This window comes from Silene latifolia, chromosome 2 (genome assembly GCF_048544455.1).
Source record: "Silene latifolia isolate original U9 population chromosome 2, ASM4854445v1, whole genome shotgun sequence".
NCBI classification, from domain to species: Eukaryota; Viridiplantae; Streptophyta; class Magnoliopsida; order Caryophyllales; family Caryophyllaceae; genus Silene; species Silene latifolia.
In genome coordinates this window covers 18,355,315-18,382,180 of record NC_133527.1, presented here as the reverse complement: position 1 = coordinate 18,382,180, position 26,866 = coordinate 18,355,315, and the positions used below count along the sequence as shown (strand labels likewise).

General features: G+C 36.4%; 2 protein-coding genes across 2 annotated transcripts; both read left to right on the top strand.

The window, feature by feature from the left end:
- Positions 1 to 8,585: 8,585 nt before the first annotated feature.
- Positions 8,586 to 10,085, top strand: LOC141635376 (F-box/FBD/LRR-repeat protein At3g26920-like). Its single transcript, XM_074446705.1, has 2 exons — positions 8,586 to 9,527; positions 9,639 to 10,085. The coding sequence occupies exons 1-2, from the start codon at positions 8,586 to 8,588 to the stop codon at positions 10,083 to 10,085; spliced, it is 1,389 nt and encodes a 462-aa protein (XP_074302806.1).
- A 13,981-nt stretch (positions 10,086 to 24,066) lies between these two features.
- Positions 24,067 to 25,236, top strand: LOC141635360 (F-box/kelch-repeat protein At3g23880-like). The gene has a single exon (XM_074446704.1). The coding sequence runs from the start codon at positions 24,067 to 24,069 to the stop codon at positions 25,234 to 25,236; it is 1,170 nt and encodes a 389-aa protein (XP_074302805.1).
- Positions 25,237 to 26,866: the final 1,630 nt, after the last annotated feature.

The window sequence follows — 26,866 nt, the reverse complement described above, 5'->3', positions numbered from 1 at the left end:
ATTTGGAATTGACGGCTTCATACTTGCGATTGTTCTCCCTATAAATGTCATCCCCCTTAAGGTACATCAATTGCTCCTCTAGGTATTGGAGTCTTTTCTCACCATGGTTGTTCCCATGATTGGATTCTCATCCTTAGACTCGTCATCGGAAAATTGTAGTACTTCACTTTTAATGGGAGGCAACTTTCCCTCTACATCAAAGATACGGCCTTCGATAAGCTCAAGGCGGTCATAGGTTTGTTCTTGAGTGATTTGCATTTGGGCTATCGCGGCTAGGATTCGATCATTACTCTCTTGAATTTGCTGGAGGTTCGTATCATCACTTGACCCAGGCATCTTGGAAACTGGATAAGAGATCAGCGACGAATCAAAACACGATCGACCATTCTATCACACTTGCTAAAAGAGGAAAAGTTTTGACTCGTGAAGTGGGTGTGTGCCACTTGTGTTGAGTGAGTTTTGAAGAAAGACAAGGTCTTTGAAAATGTGTGTCCTAGCCAACTGTAGTGTAGTTGTAGGAGTGGACTCGAAGTGAGGCTTTGAAATGGGCTTGTGGCCCGAATTTTGACTTGACAAACGGACAGAGTTTTGACCGGATTTTGTACTAACTAAAGGCCCTATTTTCGAAATTCTTGATTGAAAACGGGTTTTGATTTTTTGAAAATTCGTCATGGTTTTGTTTAGAAATGGTGATCACATAAGGTTTACATATTTATACAAGCATTATAACGGGATGCTGAGTGCATTTAGGAGGGTTTTGGTTTAAAGGGTGGGTTGCCATACCGAACCATCAAACCCGAAGTCTGTGGAGAGGCTCGTGCCAAACAAGAGTAAGGCCGATTCCTAGTCCATTTTCTCAAGTAGTGACGGCCCTTGATACAAACAAGAGTAAGCATCATGGTATGGATGACGTCAATCGCTATCCATCCTTAGGCCCAAATAAGAATTAGGACCGTTTAGACGGGACGATTGGTCGAATGGTTTGGGTTGGGCCTAGGAAGGCCGAATAAACGGTCTAGGAAGACCGAGTTATGAAAACCGACAATTGTCTTGTACAAACTTATTCCCTAACCTTGTTCGAGTTTCACCCTAGCTACACGTAAGTGTATAATCCCCAGCGGAGTCGCCAAACTATGGACAGCGGGCCGCCCACGGGGGCGCTTGGTGAAGGTCGAAAAAACAAGCGTTTGCATTTTGTATGGAGTCGCCACCAATTTTTATGGGAAATTGGAACCGTTCGAATACCTCGTGTCATGTCAAGACACAAAGTAGTGACATGAACACTAAGCAATCGTTACCCTTAGCATTCTATGTCTAGAATGACTCTCGTGGATGCCAATGAACACGGGTGCTCACGGAGATCTGGAGTAAGGGGTGAGGGTACGTATTAGGAAGCTCTTTTGATCGAACACCTAATCCCGCCCGCCTCGATAGCGGCCTCTACTAATGATTAGGGAAGTTATTCGTACTCGATATATCGTCGGCTATATGCATGCAATGCAACATCCAATAAATTAATCCTAGCATGTGAAGATTAACTAAGTCGGTGAACAATTAGTTTAGCATACAATTAATGTCGAAGTTGGATTTAATGTTCAATTACATGTGAAAACATACAAATGATACAAGAAATAATGATAAATACAATAAATGTAAATTACAATAATGAAAATTACAATAATTACATTGGAATAGGCGATTTATGTCGAAAATACCTTTAAAACGGATAATTTGAGAAAAAAGAATGAAAGAATAAAAGGAATAAATATTAGCGTGATAATACGAATATTAGTTGATTAATACGTAAACTAATTAAACTACGTCAAGGCAGAAAGGAAGTTCAGAGACAGAACTCATCCTGGAACAGGCGCAGCAGACACTGCGCCCTTTGGAAGAGGCGCAGCAGTTGCTGCGTCTGTTCCAAGGGTGAGTTCTGGCTGTGAAGCCGGAACTGCAAACCGTTAATGTTAATTGGTAAATTTAGGGATTGATTTGATAATTAACTCGGATGAAAGTGATTAGCAGATTAATTACATATGATTGAGGTCATAAAACAGTAAAACATGGACGAGACGGAATTAAACGGATTAATTATGAGAAGGGTCGATGTTAATGAACGATTAATTAAACTAACTAAACGAATTATTAACCATACATGACGAATATGACGATGAACATATGAACATGGATGCAAATATATCAATGACGAATCTCAGAAACCCAATATGAACAGATTGAACTTCTAAAATCCGGGTTTGAATATTAAAGACGAAAACCCGTAAATATTGATTATTTAGGATTTAAATCGGGTTAAGGATGAATTAAACATGTGAATGAATGATAAATAGTATACATATGAATTAATTATGCTATCATGATGAAGAATTAACAGACGAACAAAAGAAATCAAATAAGAACAACGAATTACAGAGGACGAAGAAGAAGAAAAGAAGCAGGAACTGCGGCAGCCTTACGAAGAGGCGCAGCAGGTGCCGCGCTCCTTCGAAGAGGCGCAGCAGTTGCTGCGTCCTTTCTCTTCGTCTGTCTACTGGAAATCCGTAAAAAGAGATTTTAAAGACGGTTTTAGAAATCAGTTTTAATGAGGTACTTTCGACATAAACCTTACAATCGTTATACAATAAATAAAATACAATAAATAAAAGAGAGATTAATACACCCTCAGACTTACATGTTGACGAAACGAGATGAACTAAGAAAATCGATTAGTGAATGCTCGACGCGAATGCAAGGAAAGAGTGCCCTCGTAAGAGGAAAACGATTTAACAAGTTGATTAATGAGATTGATTGAGTGTAGTGGTCAAATTGGTCGGTCACGCAACGGAGAGGCTGGTACCCGGAAGGATCCGAGCTTACGTGGTCGAAGGTTCAAGCACGTAGGCGCCAATTAGTAAGAACGAAGTCTAGAATGCAAAGGGAGAAGAGAAGGGCGGACACTCGCGTGAGAAATATGAGGAACGAAAGCTCCTATTTATACTAATCACGTGAAGGAATAGGGTTTCGGAGACTCTTTGGAAGTGAATCTCGGAAAGATATAAAAAAGATACGTAAATCATGCAAAGAAGGGCCTGGGAAGAGGCGCAGCAGCCACTGCGTCTCTTGGAAGAGGCGCAGCACCTGCTGCGTCTGTTCCCAGGAGGTTTCCTCCTGCTTTGGAAAGATTTCCGTGTTTAAGTTATGGTAGGACGGAATTAATTCGATTATCTCTAATATCTTATGTAAATATTACGGGATATTATTTGCCAAAAGATAAAATTTGAGAAATATGGAATAGAAATATCCGGAACATTCCAGAACCTTCTGACTCGGGATTTAACAGCTATCAGAAAATGGAGACGGTTTTTGACCCGGGCTCCGAATGTACTCTAATTACTGCCAAAACGACCGTATCGGGACGTAGATGACAACTAAGAGGTTGACATTAATTTTTGAGCAATCACTTGACGATAATCTTACGAACTGTCACAAATCGTTCCGCGAATCAAACATGCGGCCCAATCATCACCGGGTGGTTTGCGAGAGGTGCAGAAACGAGGTGTCTACAAGATGTAAAAAGGGAGATGTAATTGTTTGAACATTAAACGTTGATTTTTATGGATCAGTGGCAAGGGTGATTAATGGCATAATAAGAGAACATTTTATGGTAAGGAAGAGTGAGATAATATCGATAAGAAATAACGGGATTGGAATTGTGGAGCAATGAGAAAGTGATCGGAGCACTAAAGAGTTAGGAAGAAGTAATAAGGAGTTGAATGGTTAATTGTTTTAGTCGAGTGTAAAAAAAAAAAGGGGGGGGGGGAGTAAAACTAAGAAAATGTTCACCGGGGTTGTGTGATATAAAAGTAAGGAATCGTCAAGATGCATGATACTATCATGAGGAATTGAATTAATGGTTATATAGGAGTTTCGGAATAACATGATTAGTCTTGAGTTTTGAGGAATTAAGGAAAGTAAGAAGTTGGTAGAATATCTGCAGGATATGAGATTTTGGTGGAGAGTTAAATGATGATACAATTAAGAATAGTATTGGGAATTATGTTGAGGTAATTTTGGTTGATGGATTTGATGCTCGTTATTGGGGATGGTAACCAAAGATAGGGAAGAAACGGTGATGTTTAGAGATGAGTGTAAGAAGTTGATGTACGAACGGTAGTTGTGTGGAGGAGTTGTCTCTAGTGGTTAAGGTTAATGATAAATAGGAAAGATGGCAATTCTAAAGAGGCTGATTTTGTAGAGATTGAATTGATAGGTATGGTTGTGAGGAAGTATAAGACATAGTCTTAGGAGGCGGTTTCTCCTAGTGAGTGTTAGCTGTATAGTTACGTGTGGCAGAAGGTGAGGGTTATGCGAATGGAAGAATGTGATGAGGGGCATGCGAGTTAAACTCGGGGGACAGGTAACCTTGGTTGAGTGGTAACTTACGTGATCAGGATTGACTGGTTGGATGTGATTATGGGTCTATGTCATATATAAATGTTTGTGTGAGGTTCTGACCTCACAAAAAAAAAATGGTATGGTGTGATAATTATAAAGTTGTTATCTAAATTTTCTGTAATACATGTTGGATACGAGAACGTAATGGAATGATGTTTAAAAAGGTAATAATTTGACTGTTTTGGCATGACTAGTTATGCTTGTCTCGTATTCATGGTACATGTCAATCATGATATGGTAAGGGGATGATATTCACGAGGTAATTATCCTGTTAATTCATAAAATATGTTGTGTTATGATTTAGTAAAGCGTATTTAAGTAAGTTTTTCTTGTCTGAGAAATTATTCCGAGTCAGTATTTATGGGAGTTGTATGCAGTTGTGATGACTATCGATGTGGTTGTTGTGCCTCGGGTGGTGATCCGGGCACGGTACATAGTGCTTTGTGATGCGGGTATTTTCGCACCTGCGGTGTGGTCGTTGGTGGCGGTGTTGTGATGCCGTCACCGGTTGTGGTGGAGTAGGTGGGATGATTATGATTCGAGTTTCAAAGTACATACCACCATACATAGATTGTTGTTTTGTTTGATGTTGCTTCCTGTGAGTTTCAGTTTGTACAGATAGACAGTTGTTTTGTTATTGATGTTTCTTACCAGGTTAAGTTGGGAATGAGGGTAGAATATGATATGAAATAGAGTGGTATATGTTTTCGCTCTTGTCATGGTATAGTGATATTCTGTTGATGGAACACGGTTGTGAGAGGTTGTTACAGTAATTTTGATCTTGTTCTAGATAAGGCTTTAGTGGACATGGTAATGGCAAGTGATTCGTAGAACATGTGTAGTAATGATCTGATATATGCAGGTGGTTCATAATCCTTTGTTGAGACAGTGAGTGTAGGGCGTTGAGTAATTAGTGTCGTGTTAAGTTATGTATGAGGCTTGCGGTAATAAAAGAAAGGAACTTGAGGATCTAGTGTGAGTGTACGTAACAAGTGTGGATCGTGAGTTATGATTTTGGCGGTAAGAGTTTTATGTAGTTTATATAGAGAGGTGTGTCATGTTGCGGTAATAGGGAACAAGTGAAGTTTTGGGTTAAATTAAGGATTTTGTGGTATAGGTTAGGTGGTGTGACGAGAGAAGTGAAGTATGAGAGTTGTTTAAGTAAGTGAGCCTTGGGTAGGTGCATGGCGAGTGTTTAGATTATAGGTGGTTATCTTTGACATGCGATGGTGATGAGGATTATGAAAAGATATATCTAGGATTTAGTATTAGTGAGTTACGAGGACGTAACATTTATCTTAAGAGGAGTAGGAGGCGATAAAAAGAGAGTTTCATGGTGGTGCATGTTGTAATATAATTGGAAGTAGAGTGTTAGCGTAGTGTAAAGGAGGGATTTGTTTTGTGGATAATACTTATAAAAGGCCATGGCCGTGCTTGTAGTAGTGTGATGCTTCGGAGTATGAGAATATTTTATATAATGTTGACAGTTGGAGGATGATGTTATGAGTCTGAGTAAACTTCGAGGACGAAGTTCCTTTTAAGGGTGGTAGAATGTAACATTCCGTTTGATGTCTAGGAGTGTCTTGATTTTGAATTTGATAGTGGATGATATTATGGAGCTAGCAGTGTTAGTGGATGGTGGTTGGTTATGTATGAAGTTGGTGTCGTGAGAGATATATATGTGGTGGATACGATATCGTGAGTCATGTTAAGGAAGTAAACATAGTTGGTGGAGTGGGTGTTAAGAGTTCATGTTTTATGTTTGGTCGAGTTTTTGAGTTCTTAGTTATGTTGTTGTGTCTTGGTCGAGTTAGTATGGTTGTTTTAGAGTATGGGTTGAACTTCGGGGACGAAGTTCTTTTTAAGGAGGGAAGACTGTAATACTCCGTATTTATAAGTCTTGGGGTACTCTATCGAGTAAGCCTTACTCTGTCGAGTAAGGGTAAGTTGCGTTTTAGAAAAGTTTCGACTGAGGGTACTCTATCAAGTAGCCTTAGGTACTCGATAGAGTAAGGGGGTACTCTATCAAGTAGCCTTAGGTACTCGATAGAGTAAGGGGGTACTCTATCGAGTAGCCTTAGGTACTCGATAGAGTAAGGGGGTACTCGATCGAGTAGCCGGTTTCTGGGGAGTTTTCTCGGGTTTTGTTAATTATGCGATTAAGGTATATAAGCTTTGTCGTCATTATTCTAAATCACTTTTGCAAAACCTAAATTACTGTTTAAGAGAGAAAGCAAGCAAGTTCTTCATCCTAATCGCATTATTAGCAATACCCGGAGTTTGGAAGGTCGATTACGAGCGTTGATTATACCGTTGAGTTCCTTGCGTCGAGGGTAAGATCTATGTACCCTTTTTATTGTCTTTCCTTTAAGTTGGTTAAACCCTAATCTAGGGATTTGGGGGTTTTTGAGTAGTTTGTGATTTGGTAGCATTTGTAGTTGTATGATAGGAGGAGGTTTCGTAGAAGAGCCTTTTTGAGACAGCTGTAGAGACCGTCTGATAGTTGTGCTTTCCAGGTAGGATTTCCTACTCAGTATTAGTCCCATAATGGGATGATTGTTGATGTGTTGAGATTGATTGTTTAATATCGTAGTTGCATTGTGACGGTTGTGATTGTGATTGTGATTGTGATTGTGATTGGTTGTCTCTGGTTCTCGAGATGATTCTCGGCTGAGTGGAGTCACTTGCGGGAGTGGCTTCACGCCCTAGTTTCGCCCTTCGTGGAACCCGCCACGGAAGGGGATGTGCACATTAATGGACCGGGTTTATCGCTCACTATGTGGAGCGGGGATTTGGTGGGTACGGCTGCGGTCCCCCATCGGGCGGGCGGTCCAAAGGGATGAGGGTGATTGAGATTGTTGGGATTGGTGTGGTTGTGTGTGTGTGACGGTTAAGTCTGTCTGCTTTATCTTATTGTTGGATTATATAAATTGTGTGATTAGTACTGACCCGTTTAAATGTTTTAAAAACTGTGGTGATCCATTCGGGGTGGTGAGCAGTTATTGAGCAGGTATGATATGACGCGTATGGGATAGCTGGGATGCGTCATCACGTGGCAGTTAGAAGTCTTCCGCTGTGTTAGACGATGTTTTATAGCTTTGATAGTTCTAGCAGTAGACCGTCTGAGAATCTTGTATTTCTTTTTATCAGTTTGGATTTACTATGTAATCACTTTAAACTTTATTTACTTTTAAAGTTGTTTCGTTATTGTCTTATGAATATCATGCCTCGGGTAACCGAGATAGTGGCATCCTTATACCTGAGTGGTCCTGGTAAGGCACTTAGAGTATGGGGGTGTTACATGTACTACCTCAGATATCATTTGGTTTTGGCTTATGTGTATTTTTTCTGAGTTTTTTAAAAGTTTATAAGTTATATTTCAATTTTTTGCCATCAAAATCAAATTTATCCAAGCTTATATGTAATGTTTGAATTATATTGTAATTTTGAGCTGGATATCTAATTGAATGAACTTAGAAACTTTATAGTAAAACTCAAAACCTTAAAACCAAACTCGAAAAATTATTGTAATGCTCAAAAATTACATAATTGATGGCAATTCAACAAATGTATAATCCACTTACTTAAGTTTTTATAGCAACACAATTACAATAACAAGAAACAAAGAAAGTTAATTATATGAATATAATTTGGTTATCGAATTAACACACAAAAATTGTCATCAGTACATCATTTAAGTTTGGCAATTCCCAAACTCAAAAGATGGACCGTCGCTGTGAAAAACCAAGGAATTTTACATTTGGTGGCTATAAATATCTAATAATTTCTATCAAAGAAAACCATCCCCCTTCACTACTACTACTACTACTTTTTCTCCTTCTTCTTCATCTTGTTCAGGTAAATTGTGCCTTATTTATTTTACTTATGTTTACATACACAATTAGTCTCTTAAGAAGGATATATTTGTGTTAGGGTTAAAACGGGTCAAGTATATTAGTCACACTATTTAGGATTATGCTATTTAATCCACAGTAGATTGTAGCCTGCCTTTGTTTAAGCGGCTGACCGTGTTGGTGCTTCTTACTCTTATTCGATTTTTAGTTAATATAGTTTGGTTTTTTGGAAACTGAATCAGGTTTTTATATTATTGTTAGGTAATCTCTTGAGAAGTAATGAAACCCCAAAATCACAAGCGTTCTTCAAAGAACCGAGATAGGTTGAGTGAAATGCCAGATGAAGTAATTGTCCACATTCTTTCTTATTTGCCGATTGTCGATGCTGTTAGAACTATGTTGATTCGTCCATTTGGAAACCTTTGGACCTTGGTTCCTACTCTTGACTTTGACCTTGAGGAAGTACTAGCTGAGTTGGTTCCAGCCGATTGTTATTGGACAACCGATGATGTTAGGCGGTCCTTCATTTTCGTCCGCAATGTACTGATGCTTCACAAAAGACCCTTCATTGATAAATTTCGTCTTGATTTATATTATGAGTCTTCTAAGATAAGAAGAAGTGAGTTAGGTGATGAAATAAGAATGTGTTTGAAGTTAGCTTTGGATAAACAAGCCAGGGCAATTTATTTCGATGAAGTTGGTAATCAATACTTTTCTGAAAGTTCAGATTATCCAAATTTCATAAGTGAGTCACTTGTTACACTTAAACTCACTCACTTCATTATCTATCCCGAACTTCAAGTTGACTTGAGATCTCTAAAGGAGCTTACATTGGACTATGTGACTATGACTGAAGAGGAATTCCAAAAGTTTATAAGTGGATGCCCTTCCTTGCAAGTATTGCATATTAACTCTCCTTCTCATATAAGAAATCTAAGTTTCAGTGCGCCCAACATTCGTAAGTTATTTCTCCGTTTTGAAGAAGATTATCCAGACGAAGAGCCTTTGGTGTTAGATTTTCCCAACCTTAAAAGTCTGGATTTGGACCTTTTTTATGGGATACCAGATATCATTCACATGGATGTTTCATGTGTTCGAGATGTCTCAGTGTCTTTCTGTCAATTGTGGGATAGTGACAATGAACTTAGAAGGTTTAAATTATTTTGGGAGAAGTTGTCACAGAGTGAAGTTTTCCGCTTACAACTTAATCCTGCTTCTGAGGTAAGTTATTGTTGGTCTTTCTTTGATTATGCTGCTTTTTACCAATATTCTACCTATTGCGTATGAGAATAGATAAATACTAATGCTAATGTTGATGCCCTTCAATTGCAGGACTTCCTCCACTTGCTAGATGATTTGCATCTTTTACAAATCGGATGGAAGCATGTAGTTTTGTCATTGCGGATAATCTGTCAAAGGTGCGTCTTGGGATTCTATCAATTGATAAGAAGTTCAAAAGATTTGGAAGAACTCGATATTCATACAGACACAACTTTGACTCCTTCTAGTGTATGCGATACCCCCAATTTATTTTCTGGAGAGCTTTTGTATCCATGTGTGATGCCAAAACTGAGGACTGTTACCCTCCATGGATATGCAAAACCTTGGGAACATCAGCTTCAACTGGTAGAATTCCTACTCAAAAGCGCCACTGTCTTGCAGAAACTAGTAATTGTTCCAAACAAATGTCGATTAACAGCAGAGGAGAAGCTGGATTTTGTTATGCGAGTGTCGAGCTTCCAGAGGTCTTCACCAAGTGCTAGGGTACTCTTTCTTTGAGTGGTATGCTTGATTTCCTCCACCACATTCCATTAGGTTTCATAAAGATCCGCCCATTGGATGCCCACTTGCCCAGGCCTTAGACGCCCCTAAATTATAGGGCTAAAATATTAAAGTCTAAAAAACGACCTTATTTATTTTCAATATTATCAAAATGTTCAATTCAGGTCCATTAAATTTAATTTAATTTAATTCAAACAACTTCAGACCAAAAAACCGGTCCCAAGTCATAATATTAATCAATTTCTGAAAAATGACTTTAGGAAACAAACTGTGTATATAATTAGCAGTTTGTTCGTATATACAAAAATCATCCGAATACAAAAATGGTCATCGAAATCTTCAAATTACGCTTCTGTTTGCTTGTTCATTCGTATATACAAAAATCATCCGTGAACAAGCATGTCTTATTTCATACCTTTGTTTTTTACGTTTCTCACATACAAGGCATGGAAATAAGTCAGGTCAGACGCGACAATAACAAGCTACCTACGGGATTGACTTGGTGTCAAAATCAACAAGAATCATGCTCAGTTTCAGGGTAGACTAGAAAATGTGCACTTGTTATTTTGCTAAGTAATTAAACATGTGAATTAGTCGTTTCGTTGTCGAAGTTGTTCTAAAACGCAAGAGGATCGTGCTTGTCAAAGTTATCGAGAGAGCATTTATCAATTTTGTTGAAACTTGCTGGGCTGCTCGATAACTAAAGTTACATTTTCCGTTGTATGTATTGTTTCGACTAGCTTGTTACCTATGTTACTTCGAGTACTTGCCTCTATATACAGTAGGCTCGTGCAAAGGCTTGGTTTGCTTATGCGTTACAGGCGGGCCCCACTGTAATTGGAAGGTTTTGTGCTTCCTCATATGCAACCCTTCAACGCGTATTTTCAAATTCAAACCAAACAACCTTTTCTTGGATTTGAAACGCTTGGAAATCGGTGACTTAACATATGGTTTTGGTTATGATGGTAAACACGATGATTATAAGATCGTGGTCACAGGCAATTATATGAAAAAGAAGGTAAGAGATGAGGTGTATATTTATAGCTTCAAGGCCGATTCATGGAAGTGCGTTATTTTATTTGACAAATAAATAATTATTCAGTACATTGCTTATAATAAATCATAATGATAATGTCAAACTTCAGTTGAAAACAGAAATGATAAAACTTCAAGAAATTTACAAATACAGTTTTGTTTATTTTCCATGACATATTAATTATTACTCCGCAATAAATTTTTTAATTAACCAAATTAAATAGTAAATCGACAATTAACTAAATGAATATAGTTCACAATTCATGATATTTTGATGAATGATGACGGATTATTTTACTTTCTTTTCATTTTAAAAAAATACACTTAAGAAGATTAAAATTAAAAATTGACTAAAAATCAACTGAAAGATTAGATCCAAACTAAAAATAAAAAAATAAAAAAAAATAAAAAAAATCATACCAACACTTAAAACAATCAGATCAACCTTAGACACAACTATAGTTTTTTATGCATGTGCTTGAAGTTGATGTACAAAGAACTTTGGTAAATTTAAATAAAATTAAACTTGATGTACAAAGACTTTGTAAAACAAAAATAAAATAAAATAGAATGAGCTGGATTTCGTGATAAAGAGCAAAAGGAAGGCAATATTGCATATAATCTTCAGTTTATCAAATTTTATGGGTAATGGTAGAATGAGGAGGTGAGAGTTAAGAAAATGAGAAATAAGAGTTGAGCTAGGTAGCACGGACACTTCTCCTAATCAGCTGTCCCGTGTCCGACACCGTGTCGGACACCGACACTCCTCGGACACACGTCGAAACGTGTCGGACACCTATAAAGTCGTGTCTAACTTTCTACATTTATTCGGGCACGTGTCCGACGCGTGTCCATGGTATTTCGACCGTGTCCGGCGCGTGTCCATGACATTTGGACATCATTTGGGGCGAATGATGTTCTTTAAGCGTGAAATGAGCTGTCGAAAGAGATTGATTAAAAGATTCGTTTGGATAGTAAATGAAAATGAGTTATAATCAAGGCAAGTTTTAGCTTCACTTATTTAAATTTAATATCAAATACTTTTATAAAAATAAAATCGAACGTTTATAATTATAAAATATATATTTTATTAAATTTTAATAACGTGTCCCGTGTCCTAAATTTGAAGGGATGCTGTGTCACGTGTCCGTGTTGTGTCCGTGTCCGTGTCCGTTTTGGTGCTACCTAGGAGTTGAGACGGCGAGACGGTGAGGGATTTATGAGTAATTTATAGGAAAAATGCTGAGTCAAATAAGGGTTTGTTATAGGTAAAACCTTGCAAATTTTGGCCCAAATCTAATTGTTAGTGGCCCATCGTCTATCTATCAGTATTGTGTATTGTTTGTTCAATAAGTCTTATTTTAAGATGACATTTTCCGCCTTACTTTAAGACGGGTTAAGTAAATATATATACCATGTGTGTATCATATGTATGTATAGCGAAATGCAATATATTTATCTTATATACACAAGTGATATAATACTTGGTTTATTTTAAGCTTAAGACAGAATAATGGGTCTTAAATGAGAATTTGTATTGTTTATTAATAGGATGTATATATGTTACCTTTGAGTATTTAACTATTGTCTCAGATCAGTTATACGGATAGGGTCATAATACAAGTATGGTGATATGAGTTACATTTCGGGTTTTAAAAAAAGTGTAAACGGATACAAACATTTTTTTAATCCATATCTAAGATGGATTTGCATTATAAAATTTCACGTGTAGTTAAGAAACCAATTTTCTATTAAAGATGTTTATAATTTTAACAATAAAGTTTACTTTATAAAACTTAAAAGTTTAGAATGTTGTGGTTGGGTGTATGTGAGGCTAATATCAAGAACAAAGAGTTTTAGTTATCACACTTAATTATGAGTATTATACATAATACATTTATACTAGGAAGTGTTATGGTTTAATGGGTAATGGGCTTCTACAATGTCCTGTTTTGGACAAGTCGTTTTTTTTAGTTAATATATTTTGTAAAATTAAGAATTTTGGTTGCCTTTTAAAAAAAAAAATTAGGTATTTTTGATAATTTTTAAAGGAAGTTGTTTACATTTTAATTTGTTACCTTTAAAATTAAGAGATATTACGACATTACATTAAATTATACTCTATAAGTAGTAAATTTAAAAAAGAAGCATTGTACATCCAGTTGTACCATAAATATTGTACAACCAAGATATAAGAATTCGAGCTTATATGTATTCTTTTTGAGCTAATTCAAAGTTAGTGTTTTTAATGTGTAAATGAATGAGCTCAATATTTTCTATTAAAGCTTATATTCTTTAACATAAAGCTCAGATACTTTATCACAAAGCTCAAATTCTACACCATACAACATATAAAACTGGTTGTATAGTCCATGATTTGAGCTAAGAACTTTTTCAATGGAATTTGGGCATATATCATAGAGCATAATGCTAATTGTGGTTAAATGCAGATCATTTTCAAGGGTCACGGGTTAAAATATGGGTTTAAATACATATCACTTTTAAGGATCATGGGTCAAAATACGGATTATTGGCAAGAGTGATGGGTTAAAATACGGGTAAAAATATCATTATTATTGTAACCCAAAGCGTCTTGCTTGTGACGGGCTAATCCCGTCACAAGCTGAAGACCTCTCACAAAAAAGGAGAGTGGACAAGGTGGGACATCCCCATGTACTTCCCCACTCACCTCTCATAGGTTTTTTGTGAGAGGAAGGTATCCGTCACAAGCTTGTGACGGATATCGCCGTGTTCAATGAAATTTTGTGATTGTAACCATGTCACGAAACTCATAACTTCTATTATAAAGGTTACTATTTATCGATCCCTTAGAGAATTAATTATTGGATTTTCGGTGCCTGGGTTTTGAGTTTATACGGATAGGGAAAATGCAGATCATTTACAAGGGTCACGGGTTAAAATATGGGTTTAAATACATATCACTTTTAAGGATCACGGGTCAAAATACGGATTATTGGTAAGAGTGATGGGTTAAAATACGGGTCAAAATATCATTATTGTAACCCAAAGCGTCTTGCTTGTGACGGGCTAATCCCGTCACAAGCTGAAGACCTCTCACAAAAAGGGAGAGTGGACAAGGTGGGACATCCTCCATGTACTTCCCCGCTCACCTCTCATGGGTTTTTTGTGAGAGGAAACGGTAACCGTCACAAGCTTGTGACGGATATCTCCGTCTTCAATGAGATTTTGTGATTGTAACCATGTCACGAAACTCATAACTTCTATTATAAAGGTTACTACTTATCGATCCCTTAGAGAATTAATTATTGGATTTTCGGTGCCTGGAGGATAAAAGATTTTTGCATCTATTCATGAGATCCTCGAGCTGGTTAATGATTATATATTGTCTCTTATTTTCATAAGCAATAAAATTTGGTTAAGCTTTACTTAGATTAGCAAAGATGAGATTAATATTGCGGTACCTGATTTATATTCCAGGTAATTGCTCGACGCAATTAAGTATGTTAATTTTGTTTGTATATATGACAATTACTTTTTTTTTTTCAAATCACATTATTTTTATGCACAATATTTTAATTGCAACTAAAATTCATAACTATATTCAAAATTTCAATTATAACCGATACAAAAATAAGTCATGTTTTTTTACACTTTTGTTGATAACATATTTAAATCAACAACCCGTGCAATTTGCACGGGTTTAAAACTAGTTACCCATTATTTTAGAGTCGGAACCCAGGCCAACACAATGGATCAGAGATAAATTATGAATATTATTTAAATATTTGAAATAATAAATATAAAAAATATTATTTTAATATCTAATTAAAATAATGAATATAATAATACTATTAATACTATTAAGTACTCCCTCTGTCCCGGTCATTTGTTATCTTTTTCCATTTTGGGGTGTCTCAGTCGTTTGTTGTCCTATCTATTTTAAGAATGAACTTGATGAACAATTTGACCGGGACGGAGGGAGTATGACTTAATTTTAAAATGTGTGGTTTTTCGGTTGAAAAAATGATAAAATAAAAGACGCCATAAACCTTTCTCTAATCTGTATTTTAGATTACTAACCCTAACCTGACCAAGCCCCATATGACTCGATTCGCATTCGACCATATTAGTATAACACGACCCTGGACCCGACCCATTTAACAGGTACTCAGGCAGTCTAGGCCTTATCAACTCCATCATAACAAATCCCTCGTATTCAATTTTCGACATAATCATACCCTTTTTTATACCAACAACGATTCCCTTTGTGTTGTTGATGATATTTATCGCCCCTTTAAACCGATGAAAATATATTGGCCTAAAAATATCGTAAGAAACCGTGACTATCTACATACTGTAGGGTCGTGCAATGGTTTGGTTTGCTTATGCGTTGATAATGGCACCCACTTAGCTGCGAAGGTGTTGTGCTTCCTCATATGCAACCCTTCAACGCATACATTCAAAGTCAAACCAAAATTCCCTTTCTCGGAGTTGGAACGTTTGAGTAGCGGGGAATTATCATATGGTTTTGGTTACGATGATAAACATGATGATTATAAGATAGTCGTCTCACGCAAATATTTGGAAAGGAATGTAAGAGATGATGTGTATATTTATAGTTTAAAGGCTGATTCATGGAAGTGCGCTACACATACTCCTGCTGAGGGTTCGACTCAGTTTCATTGTGTAAAACCGGACTACAGTGCCGTATGTGCAAACAACATGCTACACTATATTGTTTATTCAGTCGTGGATGCATTTAATCGAAATCCAAATTATAGAATAGCGCGTTTTGATCTATCGTCCGAAATATGGAGGGACGACTTGAGTTTTCCTGCTGAAGTAAAGGGTTGGACATATAGGGAGCTTGGAGTATTGGATAGTTGTTTATACCTACGTCTCGGGAAAATGTATCATCCTCATAATGTATGGGTCACGAAAGGATATAGCGACGAAGATTCATGGAGCATCAAGTATAATATTCCAGTAAATTTCAAGAATTTTACTCTTTTTGCGGCTTCAAAGGAAGGACCTCTTCGTTTATTGTTTGTTCGCAATTACGGCCATAACTTCTTGTGGTATAATCCATATGATAACACAACCGAATCATTCAAACTATAAAGATCGTCATCAGACTCTTTATTCCATTTTTGTATTACAAGTCTTGTTACAATTCCAGGGAGTTCCTTCAATTATAGAGCAACTCGGAAACGACGGAGATGAGAACAAAAATCCAGATGAAATTGTCACGAATCTGAGTAACTTTAATAGTCCAATTTAATAATAAGTCCTTATAGTCGAACTTATTAATTCATTTACTTTAGTAGTCCAATTTAATAACAAGCATAACCTTATATTTTTACCATTGGAACTAGCTAGGTCGGATGCAAGATGTCATCGATGTTGCATGTGTTCGAGATGTCTACCTCAAATGGTTATACGATGTGGATGATGAGAATGAAGTTAAAACCTTGGAAACATCAGCTTCATTTAGCAGAATTCATTTTTTATTTGGTACAATTAGATTTACTTATCTTTATGATGTAAAATAAATTGTTATACGGACTGTATGTCAAAGAGATTCCTAGCCGCTCTAGGTTTCTAGTTACCCCAAAACACAGCCTCAAAGAGCTAGAAAATGTGTACTTGTCTTCATTTGGTTGTCGAAGTTATTCCAAAAAGCAAAGAAGACCGTACTTGACAACCGTACTTGACGAAGTTATTGTGCGAGCATATATGAAAATTTGTGACGAAGTTAAGCTAACTACTAAACTAACAACACTAGTCTAAAGGCTAGAACTTAGGAAGATAAATATTAACAAACTAAAGACTAGGAGAAAAACGTGGAGTCGAGTATTGACTTGGTTGTTATGCTGCGTTTTGCTTGGCTCGATTGTAACAACTTTAGATGATATTTTATCCTTAACATGCTCCCGTAAGATGGACGGTTAAAGAGTAAGACCAATCCTGGAGGCCAGCGAGACAAAACGAGCCGTTGATAATGGCTGGGTTAGTGTATCTGCATTTTGATCATCGCCATTAATATGCTGAATGCGGATTGCACCCAATTGAACTTGTTCACGTACAAAATGGAATGCGGATTGCACCCAATTGAACTTGTTCACGTACAAAATGGAAGGCAAGTGCTAAATGCTTCATACTTGAGTGAAAAATAGGATTTGCCGAATAATTTTTAGCACTAAGATTATCACAAACTATAACTGGAGTGCGTGACGAGGAAATGCATAATTCTGATAAGAGCGATTTTAACCAAAGCATCTCTGAAGTAGTGTCTGCAATGGCTCGAAATTCAGCCTCGGTAGAAGATCGAGAGACAGAACGCTGCTTAATTGTACCCTTTAAGAAACGAAGAAGACGCTTCAAAGCACACCAATGAGTAGAAGTCGGATGAGTAAGAAATTGAGCCAATTTATTAATGGAAAACGCAATGTCTGGCCGCGTAAGTGACAAATGCTGTAGACTCCCAACAGCAGCTCGATAAGTAGTCGGATCAACAATGGGTAAATCGTCTTGTCGGATTAGTGGTGGGTGAGAAAGCATTGGAGTTGAAGACGGACTACAGTCAAGCATGTCGAAACGAGTAAGAATATTTATCCTTAACAAAAAATGCATGCTTTAAAACGAAAGACGCCTGAAACTGGAGCAGAGTTGAGTAGGCGAAGGACTTTGTGTCCACGCCTAAAACAATCGTTGAATTAAGTAACTTTATCCATTGTTGATCGACCTTAGTTCAAATTTTTTGAGTGGGTGCGATTCAGACTTTTTGAAGAGAGCTTCTCTAATGACTGTTTGAAATTGACGGATGTTTTCCCGTTAATCTGTTTGAAATTGACGGATGTTTTCCCTTTAATAAAGTCGTCAAGTTCGAAAAGATTGGCATTCTTGACAATTATTGATCGATGATTTGGCAGGTTAGAAAAACGATGGCGTTCCCGTCTGACAAATTATTTTTGATAGGTTCGAAAAGAATGGCGTTCCTGTTGAAGATTGAAAATTGGAAAATTCGAAAAATACCATGGGTTTGAAGGGGGTGTTAGGAGAATATTACGGTATATTACAATATATACCGCAATAGTAATAATATTCCGTATTATGGAATAGAGTATAATCTGTTAGAAGGTGCTGCTTGGAAACCAAATATGTATATGTTATACTGAGTATTAGAGTATATTTATAGCTTCAAGGCTGATTCATGGAAGTGCGCTACTCATACTCTTGCTGAAGATTCAACTCAGAGTTATCGTCTCAAATCAGACAACGTAGTATGTGCAAACAACATGCTACACTATGTTGTTTATTCAGTCGTGGATGAAATGAATAACAATCCAATTTTTAGAATAGAGCGTTTTGATCTGTCCTCGGAAACATGGAGGGACGACTTGAGTTTCCCTGTTACTGTAGAGGGTTGGACATATATTGAGCTTGGAGTATTGGATGATTGTTTATACCTACGTCTTGGGGAAAGGTATTATCGTCCTCATCATAATGTGTGGGTCATGAAAGGATATAGCGATGAATATTCATGGAGGATCAAGTATAATATTCCAGAAAATTTTGACAATTTTACGTTTTTTACGGCTTCAAAGGAAGGACCTCTTCGTTTACTGTTTGTGCGCAGATACGGCGCTTATGGCAGCGTCCACCGCCTCTTGTGGTATAATCCAGATGATAACACAACCGAATCACTCTAACTAGAAAGGTCGTCATCGGACTCTTTATTCTATCTTTGTATTACAAGTCTTGTTACTATTCCAAGGGAGTTCACTCCCTTGTGACGGGTTACCATTTGTGGCGGATATTTTGTGAGATAAAATGGTAACAAAATAGGTTAGTGGAGAAAGGGGACCACATGAATAGTGTTGCAGAGAGAGAAAAAATGGATACATTGTGAGGTAAAGTGGTATCTGTCACAAGCTTATGACGGATATGTCATGTCTTCAATGAGAATTTGCGTCACTCAATTATAGAGCAACTCGGTAAGCATGCATTCATTATCTGTCAACAACAAGCTACGGGATTGACTCGATATCAGAATCACCAAGAATCATGCTCAGTTTCAGGGTAGGCTAGAAAATGTGTACACGTTATTTTGCCAAGTAAATAATCGTTGTCGAAGCCGTTCCAAAAAGCATGGAAACTTTGACCCGGACTAAAGATAACATTTATTTTTTGGTGGTCAAACATTGAAAACTTTGACCAAAAATATCGTTACCTTTAGTCCGGGTCAAAGTCTGAATCGGAGAGAGTATTTTTTTTTAATTTAGAATTGATAAATAAAAAGCGTCAGAAACTATTTCTAACCGATTTTCTAACCTTGCCCTTACTGGAATTCAACCAGGCCGGTATGACCAACCTGACTCGGCCAACGAATTTGACAGGTCCAATGGATCCCATTGTATCGATTGCAATGATAATTCACTCAATTTGATTTCTTATATGGCAGTCAATTTTCTAAGTTTAAAACCTCCTAAATACTGCATTAACATGCCGCCTCCTTATATGGACAAACTATCATAGCCGTTTCTCTTTCATGATGTCCTCTATTAACTCAAGGTTATAGGACTTAATTTCATAATTGTTCAAAGTTATGGGGGCTGCTAGTCACTACTTTCGCCAAGTATAAAAATTTGTAAGGGACGGTCTTTTTAAAATTATTAAGAAACCATTTTTTAGCACTAAAATATATTTTTCTATCCTTTTAGGTGTCATTTGATTGTCATACGGGAATTAATTTCCCATGATTTTACAAAACACGTGGATTGAACAATTTATGTGAATAACAAAACACGTTTGGTTGGCATACGAAAGTTGAATTGGCACATAAGTTTCTAATTACCTAGGGGCTAGGTAATCAAACTGAATTGTATTTTAATTTGAGGAAAAAAAAAGTTAATCTTAAAATTAATCAAGAGAATTGAGTAATTTCAGGAATTTTTATTTTTTTTATGAAAATATTCTATTTACCTCAAATTATAGAAATAAATTACTTTTTCGTCATGAAGTTAATAATAACAGTTTATATTCATGTATAGTATATAGTTTTATACCAATTTTATTTTAGCTAAAATATGGAGTATATTTTAAAGTTTAATGAAGAAAAGATTATTATTTTTAAATGAAAGATTAGTTTAATGAATGAAAATCTAATTTTTTTCCATATTTAAGTTAGAGCACTCTAGAGAGAAATTTTTGCAAATTTTTATCCTCTTCGATATGTTGGGGATTTGATAGTTTTAATACCATTTTTATATCAAAATATAATTATTTTGTATCTAATTTATTGAAAAACCCTATCCAAACAGAACTATCAAACCCAAAACAAGAGCTAATTTTCAGTCTCATTTTGTCTTCAGTCTTGTATTTCACTACCTAAATATTGTGAGCAAGGGCGAGGCCACTAAGGCCTTTGGTGTCGCAGCCGCTACACCAAAGGCGAAAAATTCGGTTAGAATTTTGTGATTTACTACACCAAAATTTACTATTTCACACTAATTATCTATACACTTTACCTTGAGTATATATATTTTGCTACAACGAAATTAAAATTCTGGACTCGCCACCAATTGTGAATTTGTAATACATCATCCTTTTATGATATCTACATGACATTTTTTTTTCTTTTTTTACGATTAGAGGGTGAATGGTGAGGAGACCTTTCAACAATTTATTTATGGATGCCCTTCTTTACAAGAACTGCGTATTGTGGAACCTTATTCTATAAAGAATCTGAGATTTAGTACTCCAAACATTCGTAAACTATCTCTTGTTCTTTTAGAAGAGCAGAAATCTGATGATCCTTGGTTGTTGGATTTCCCCAATCTTAAGAGTGTAGATTTGGAAATAGATCGGATACCAGAAGTCATTTTTTTTTTTTTGGACGGAAGAGTGCATTAAATAAATGAAAGAGAGTAGTTCAAATACATCACGGGGGAGGGTCGGGGCTTAAAGTCGTACAAGCCGAAATAAAGTCCGAATTACAATAATCAAGTACAAAGAAAGGGGCATGAGCCCAAATAAAGCTTCCATTTTGAGGGCTAGTGTCTTTAAGAGCGAATTTGGCGATAGCATCCGCTACTTTGTTGGCACTTCTCTTCTCAAAGACAATCTTCAAGTGGGGAGAGGCGTCTAGTACTTCCCTACACTCAATTAAAATGTTAGCAAAAGGTCCACAAGGAGAGATTTGGTTAGTAAGGGCATTGACCGCATTGAGACAATCTGAAGCAATAACAAATTTACTAGTGGACTGACCGCAACACGCAAGCCTTCTCTAATCGCAAGCACCTCACAAATAAAAGGGGATGGGGCAGCCAGTCTAATGGTCCAACCTCTAACCCAAGAGCCAAAACTATTTCTAGTGACACACCCAATACTAGCAAAGGAAGACGAAGGAGAAAAGGCCGCGTCAACCTCAAAAGTCATTGATGTTTCATCTATTCAAGATGTCTACCTCAAAAGGTTGTACGTTGATGTGGGTGATGAGAATGAACATAGATTGTTTAACATATTTTTGGAGAAGTTCTCACATAGTGAAGTTTTCCAGTTATCATTAATGCGTCTGAGGTAAGTTCTTGGTCTTTCTTGAAAATAAATAATTCTTTCTTGAAGATAACATATTCCTCTATTAATGTCAATGTGCCTTCCATTTCAGCCATTCCTCCACTCAATAGATGATTGGCATGCTTTACAATTCTGTCAAAGCTGCCTCTTGGGTGTCTATCAATTGATGAGAAGTTCAAAAGATCTCGAAGAACTCGTTATATATACAGACACTATCCCTAATTTATTTTCTGGTCAGGCTTTCAGGGCAAGTGCTGATTTGCCAAAACTGAAGATTGTCACCTTCCATGGCTACGCAAAATCTTGGAAACATCAGCTTCATCTAGCAGAATTCATCCTCAAAAGCGCGGCAATTTTGGAGAAACTGGTATTTGTTCCGAACAAGCCTCAATTAACAGTAACGGACAAGCTGGACAAGCAAGATTTTGTTATGCATGTGTCGAGCTTTCAAAGGTCTTCACCAAGTGCCAGAGTACTCTTTCTTTGACTTTGAGTGGTATGTTTGCTTTCTTTTCAAAATTCTTACGGATTGGAAATCTGCAATGATGTTGTCCTAATTAACTTGGCATATACATTTAGCTAGACATGGCCTTCATAGAACTATTTGTATGAGAACTGCCATTGAAGCAGTAAAAACCCGGTTAACACGACATTCTTTGGGAGCTGCCATGGCAGTCCTTTCTAGGAAGGAGATGCAATGTTGGGAACTGTACTCAAAAGCATTTCTGGTAGTTGACGACTAATAATCCTTGAACATATTTTTGCGTTTGTACTTGTCATTGTTTTCTTGAAGTCACATATTGACAATCTTATATGACTATCAGGAAGCCCACAAGTGGATTTAATTATGTGGACTACTCTAGATTCATGAACTTGTTGAATTGATCATTTTACCGTCTCTACACCGAACTCGGCTCTGGTGGCACTAAACATTAGTTCTGCAGTCTAGTTATAATTTCCAGTAAAGACCTTGGCGCCTGTGGGCATGTTTGAGAGAAGAATGAAACTTGATAATTTTGGTTGCCTTGGAATGCAGATTATAGTCATTTGAAATCTTCTATGCTGTTTTTTGTTACTTTTGTCGGTATAGACACCTTAATAAAACTTGTTGATTTCTGGGTTGATTTATAGTCATTAGTTGATAAAACTTAATGAAACTAGTTTTTTTTTGTAATTGAATTCTGGGTTGATTTATAATCATTAGTTGATAAAACTTGTTAGTAATTTGGTAATGATGTGCTTAATGTAAGTGTGAAATACAAACCGTACTAGCTACCTAGAAGTATTCCTGTAACAATGGTGCGTTTATACAGCGACAACTGCCTTACTAATGGCCTCAAGCTTCCTGCTAATGTTGGATGAGGCGACGAGGTACTGTAACATAAAAAACTAGTTCATACGAACAAACAATCAGCTTAAGACAGTATAAATGAATTGCCGAAACCGAAATCGTTAGTGGACGGGTGATATTGCGGGCCATTTTTTGCACAAACCATTGAGCTAATAACTCAAACAAAGATTTGCGTATGATAAGGGAAGTTAGAAGAAGAGAACGGTTGTGGTATTTTGTTATTTGGTGGTCGGAGCAAGGAGAACGGAGACAACGAATGTAGCTTGTCAAACAATTAACATACAAAAAAATTGATATCAAGCTACTTCTCGCTGTCCGGGACAGCGACGAACTAAGAACTCGTAAAAAAAATGCGGAAATAATGACGTGGACCCATTTTTGGTAAATAGTTTGAAATCGGCACCATTTTGTAAGCAAAAACTTCCAACATTCAGTAGGAAACTTGATATGACAGCATTTGGTAGAGAAGCAGAGCTAGTTCACGACTTCAAGCTCTGCCAACAGCCTGACTGACGATACACACCACCCCTTCTCGAGAGTTTAAATGGGCTCATGCACTGCAGCAATGGCGGAAACCTCAATTTGAGGTACATTTGAAATGTCAGACTTATTTGTATCGAATTAGTTATCCCTCAGAAGTTGCAATGATTTTAGTTGGACAAATCTACCAACATACTCTTAAATCTTAATTATAAAATCCTTTGTAATCCATTCAACTTTGTAAAGATAGTTGGGTCGGGTTAGGGTTGGTGTAGTGGTGACCCAATTAATATAGACACAAATTAATGTGAAATAGACGTAATCTTTATGATGTAAATAGGAGTGATTATAAAAATATGGATTATAAAAATATGTTATATATTTCCTTTTTTTTTTCTCTTTGGTACAATTAGATTTCCGTATGTAAATAGGAGTAATAACTTATTTATATTATATACGGACTATATTTCCAAGAGATATGATATATTGATATTGACTCGTTAGGGTTTCAAGTTGAACAAAATTTTGTTGATTTATTGTGCTACTCTTGGAATGGCAGCTTATCAAATCCCATCAGATATGATCGACGAAATATTGGTTCGGCTTCCGGTGAAAACACTTTTATGTTTCAAGAGCGTATGCAAAGATTGGTACACTCTCATCAATAGTTCCCTCTTCACTCAACTCCATCTTAATAAATCCCTCGTATTCAACTCTCGACACAATCGTACCCTTGTGTATACTGAAACCGATTCCCTTTGTGTTGTTGATGGTATTTATCAGCCATTGAAGACCGTCAAAGTATATTGGCCTAAAGATATCATAAGAAACCGTGAGGATCTACGAGCTGTAGGGTCGTGCAATGGCTTGGTTTGCTTATACGTTACTGGGCTCGCCATTAATTGGAAGGTTTCGAGGTTCCTCATATGCAACCCTTCTACGCGTACTTTCAAATTCAAACCAACCTTCCCTTTCTTGGAATTGAAATGCTTGGAACATTGGGACTTGTCATTTGGTTTTGGTTATGATGGCGCACATGATGATTATAAGATAGTTGTCACACGCAAACATTGGGAAAAGAGTGTAAGAGTTTTGTATATCTATAGCTTCAAGGCCGATTTATGGAAGTGCGCTACTCATACTCTTGATGAGGGTTCGTATGGAAATGGTCGTCAAAAACTAAACAAGAGCGAAGTATATGCATACAACATGCTACACTATATTGTTTATTCAGTCATGGATGCATTTAATCGAAATCCAAATTATAGAATAGCGCGTTTTGATTTGTCCACAGAAATATGGAGAAATGACTTGAATTTTCCTGGTGGAGTAACAAGGTCGACATATGTGATGCTTGGAGTATGGGATGATTGTTTATATGTACGCCTTGGGTTAAGTTATTGTAGTCCTCATAATGTATGGGTCATGAAAGGATACGGAGATGGAGATTCATGGAGCATCAAGTATAATATTCCAGAAGATTTTTGGGATTGTACTCTTGTTTCGCCTACAAAGGAAAGACCCTCTCGTTTGCTGTTTGCGTGCGGATATCCTAACTACGGCCTCCCTCAACTCTTGTGGTATGATCCATATGCTAACACAACTGAAGCATTCGAAGTAGAGGAATGGTCATCGCGCTCTTCACTCCATCATTGCAATCTTTGTATTGCAAGCCTCGTTTCTATTCCAGGCACTTCTTTTAATCCTGGACCGACTCCGTAATGAGGAAAAAATCACCCGCGGCCAGTTCTGTTTGCTGCATGCATGTCTTATTAAGGTACGAAATTAATCAATCATTTTACAATTTAATTAAAGAAAAGTGGTATGATGGATTGACGGATAGTAAAATTGTTAAAAATCATATTTGGTCACAGTTAACAATATCAAGGTCACAAAAATAGATAAAATGGTACGTTATAAGATTATAGTGATATCTCGAAAACTTAATAAAAGACCGTATCTTTAAAGTTTCTGGGATTAAAGAAAACGAAAATTTAAGCAACATTATTTGAGATTCCAACCAATACGTTGTTTTCTTAACCGATGTTGACACACAGTCACACACTCCAGCAAAGAGCCAAGGAAAAACGAAGATTCCTCATTTTAATTTCGTTGGTATGACTTGGATAAGCAATAATGTTGATCAAACTAATTTATTATTATTATTATTATTATAATTATTATTATTATTATTATTATTATTAAGGAAAAGTACAAGAATGACATTAAAGTATTAAACTCACAATGACTTGAGCTAGTTGGAAATCGGAATATTTGGATTTACTTGTGCATGGAGGTCATCCTGTTTTAATATTTTCTTTATTACTCCCTCTCCCGGTCATTTGTTGTCCTTTTCCATTTTGGGGTGTCTCAGTCAATTGTTGTCCTTTCTATTTTAAGAATGAACTTGATGAGTAATTTGATTATTCTCATTCAATTTGTTCCACTTGTCATTTAGTTATTGGCCTTTTCCTCATTCCTTGGTCTTTGTGCTAAAACAAAAGGACAACAATTGACCGGGACGGAGGGAGTATATAGTAATTTGTTTATTGTCTTTCAGAAATGTATTTTAAAAGAAAGTTAATTATTAATTGAGAGTTGAGACGGATATACATTATTTTTCAGTTTTCTAACTAAAATTGTTTATTTTTGGTAGAACTAATTGCTATAAGTTTTTTTGTTTTATTCATAATTTAAAATAGAACTTACTTGAGACAGTTACATGTATTTCAAATAATTTTTTTTTTTCAGTAATATGAATACAACAAACTTACATATGACTAATTAATCAAGTAGATTTAGTGTGGTGCTTGTTCACTACAATCATTACAATCATGAGATAAGGTTTTGATCCCTATTCATTGGAACTGAGCAAACTCCTTGACTAGTACTCCCTCCGTTTTGGTTAATTTGTTATCCTTTGGTTTTGTACAAAGACCAATAAAAGAAAAGGAAGTCAATTATAAGATGACAAATGAACTAAATTAAGTGTGAAAGATCAAATTGCTCATCAAATGCAATTCTAAAATAGAAAAGACAACAATTGACTAAGACACCCTAAAATGAAATAGGATAACAAATGACCGAGGCGGAGGGAATAATTTACCTCTTTATAAGAACACCCACGATGAAAAAACTTACTCATTGTTATTAATGGAGACCACCTAATTTAAAAAGACTAACTACATTTCAAAATATGTGAAAATTAAAGAACTTGAATTGTAAGAACATACAAAATAGTAACGTACTTTTATTTTTTATCAATGAATCAAACGAATGACTCCATTAATAGCTGCATTAGGATAATGATATAAGGACGAGCCGAATTGTCATATCATGATTTGAGATCCTT

Coding starts and splice junctions, on each gene's coding strand:
- LOC141635376 (XM_074446705.1), top strand. CDS start 8,586: ATGAAACCCCAAAATCACAAGCGTTCTTCAAAGAACCGAGATAGGTTG. Junction 9,528..9,638: donor AACTTAATCCTGCTTCTGAG/GTAAGTTATTGT, acceptor CTTCAATTGCAG/GACTTCCTCCACTTGCTAGA.
- LOC141635360 (XM_074446704.1), top strand. CDS start 24,067: ATGGCAGCTTATCAAATCCCATCAGATATGATCGACGAAATATTGGTT.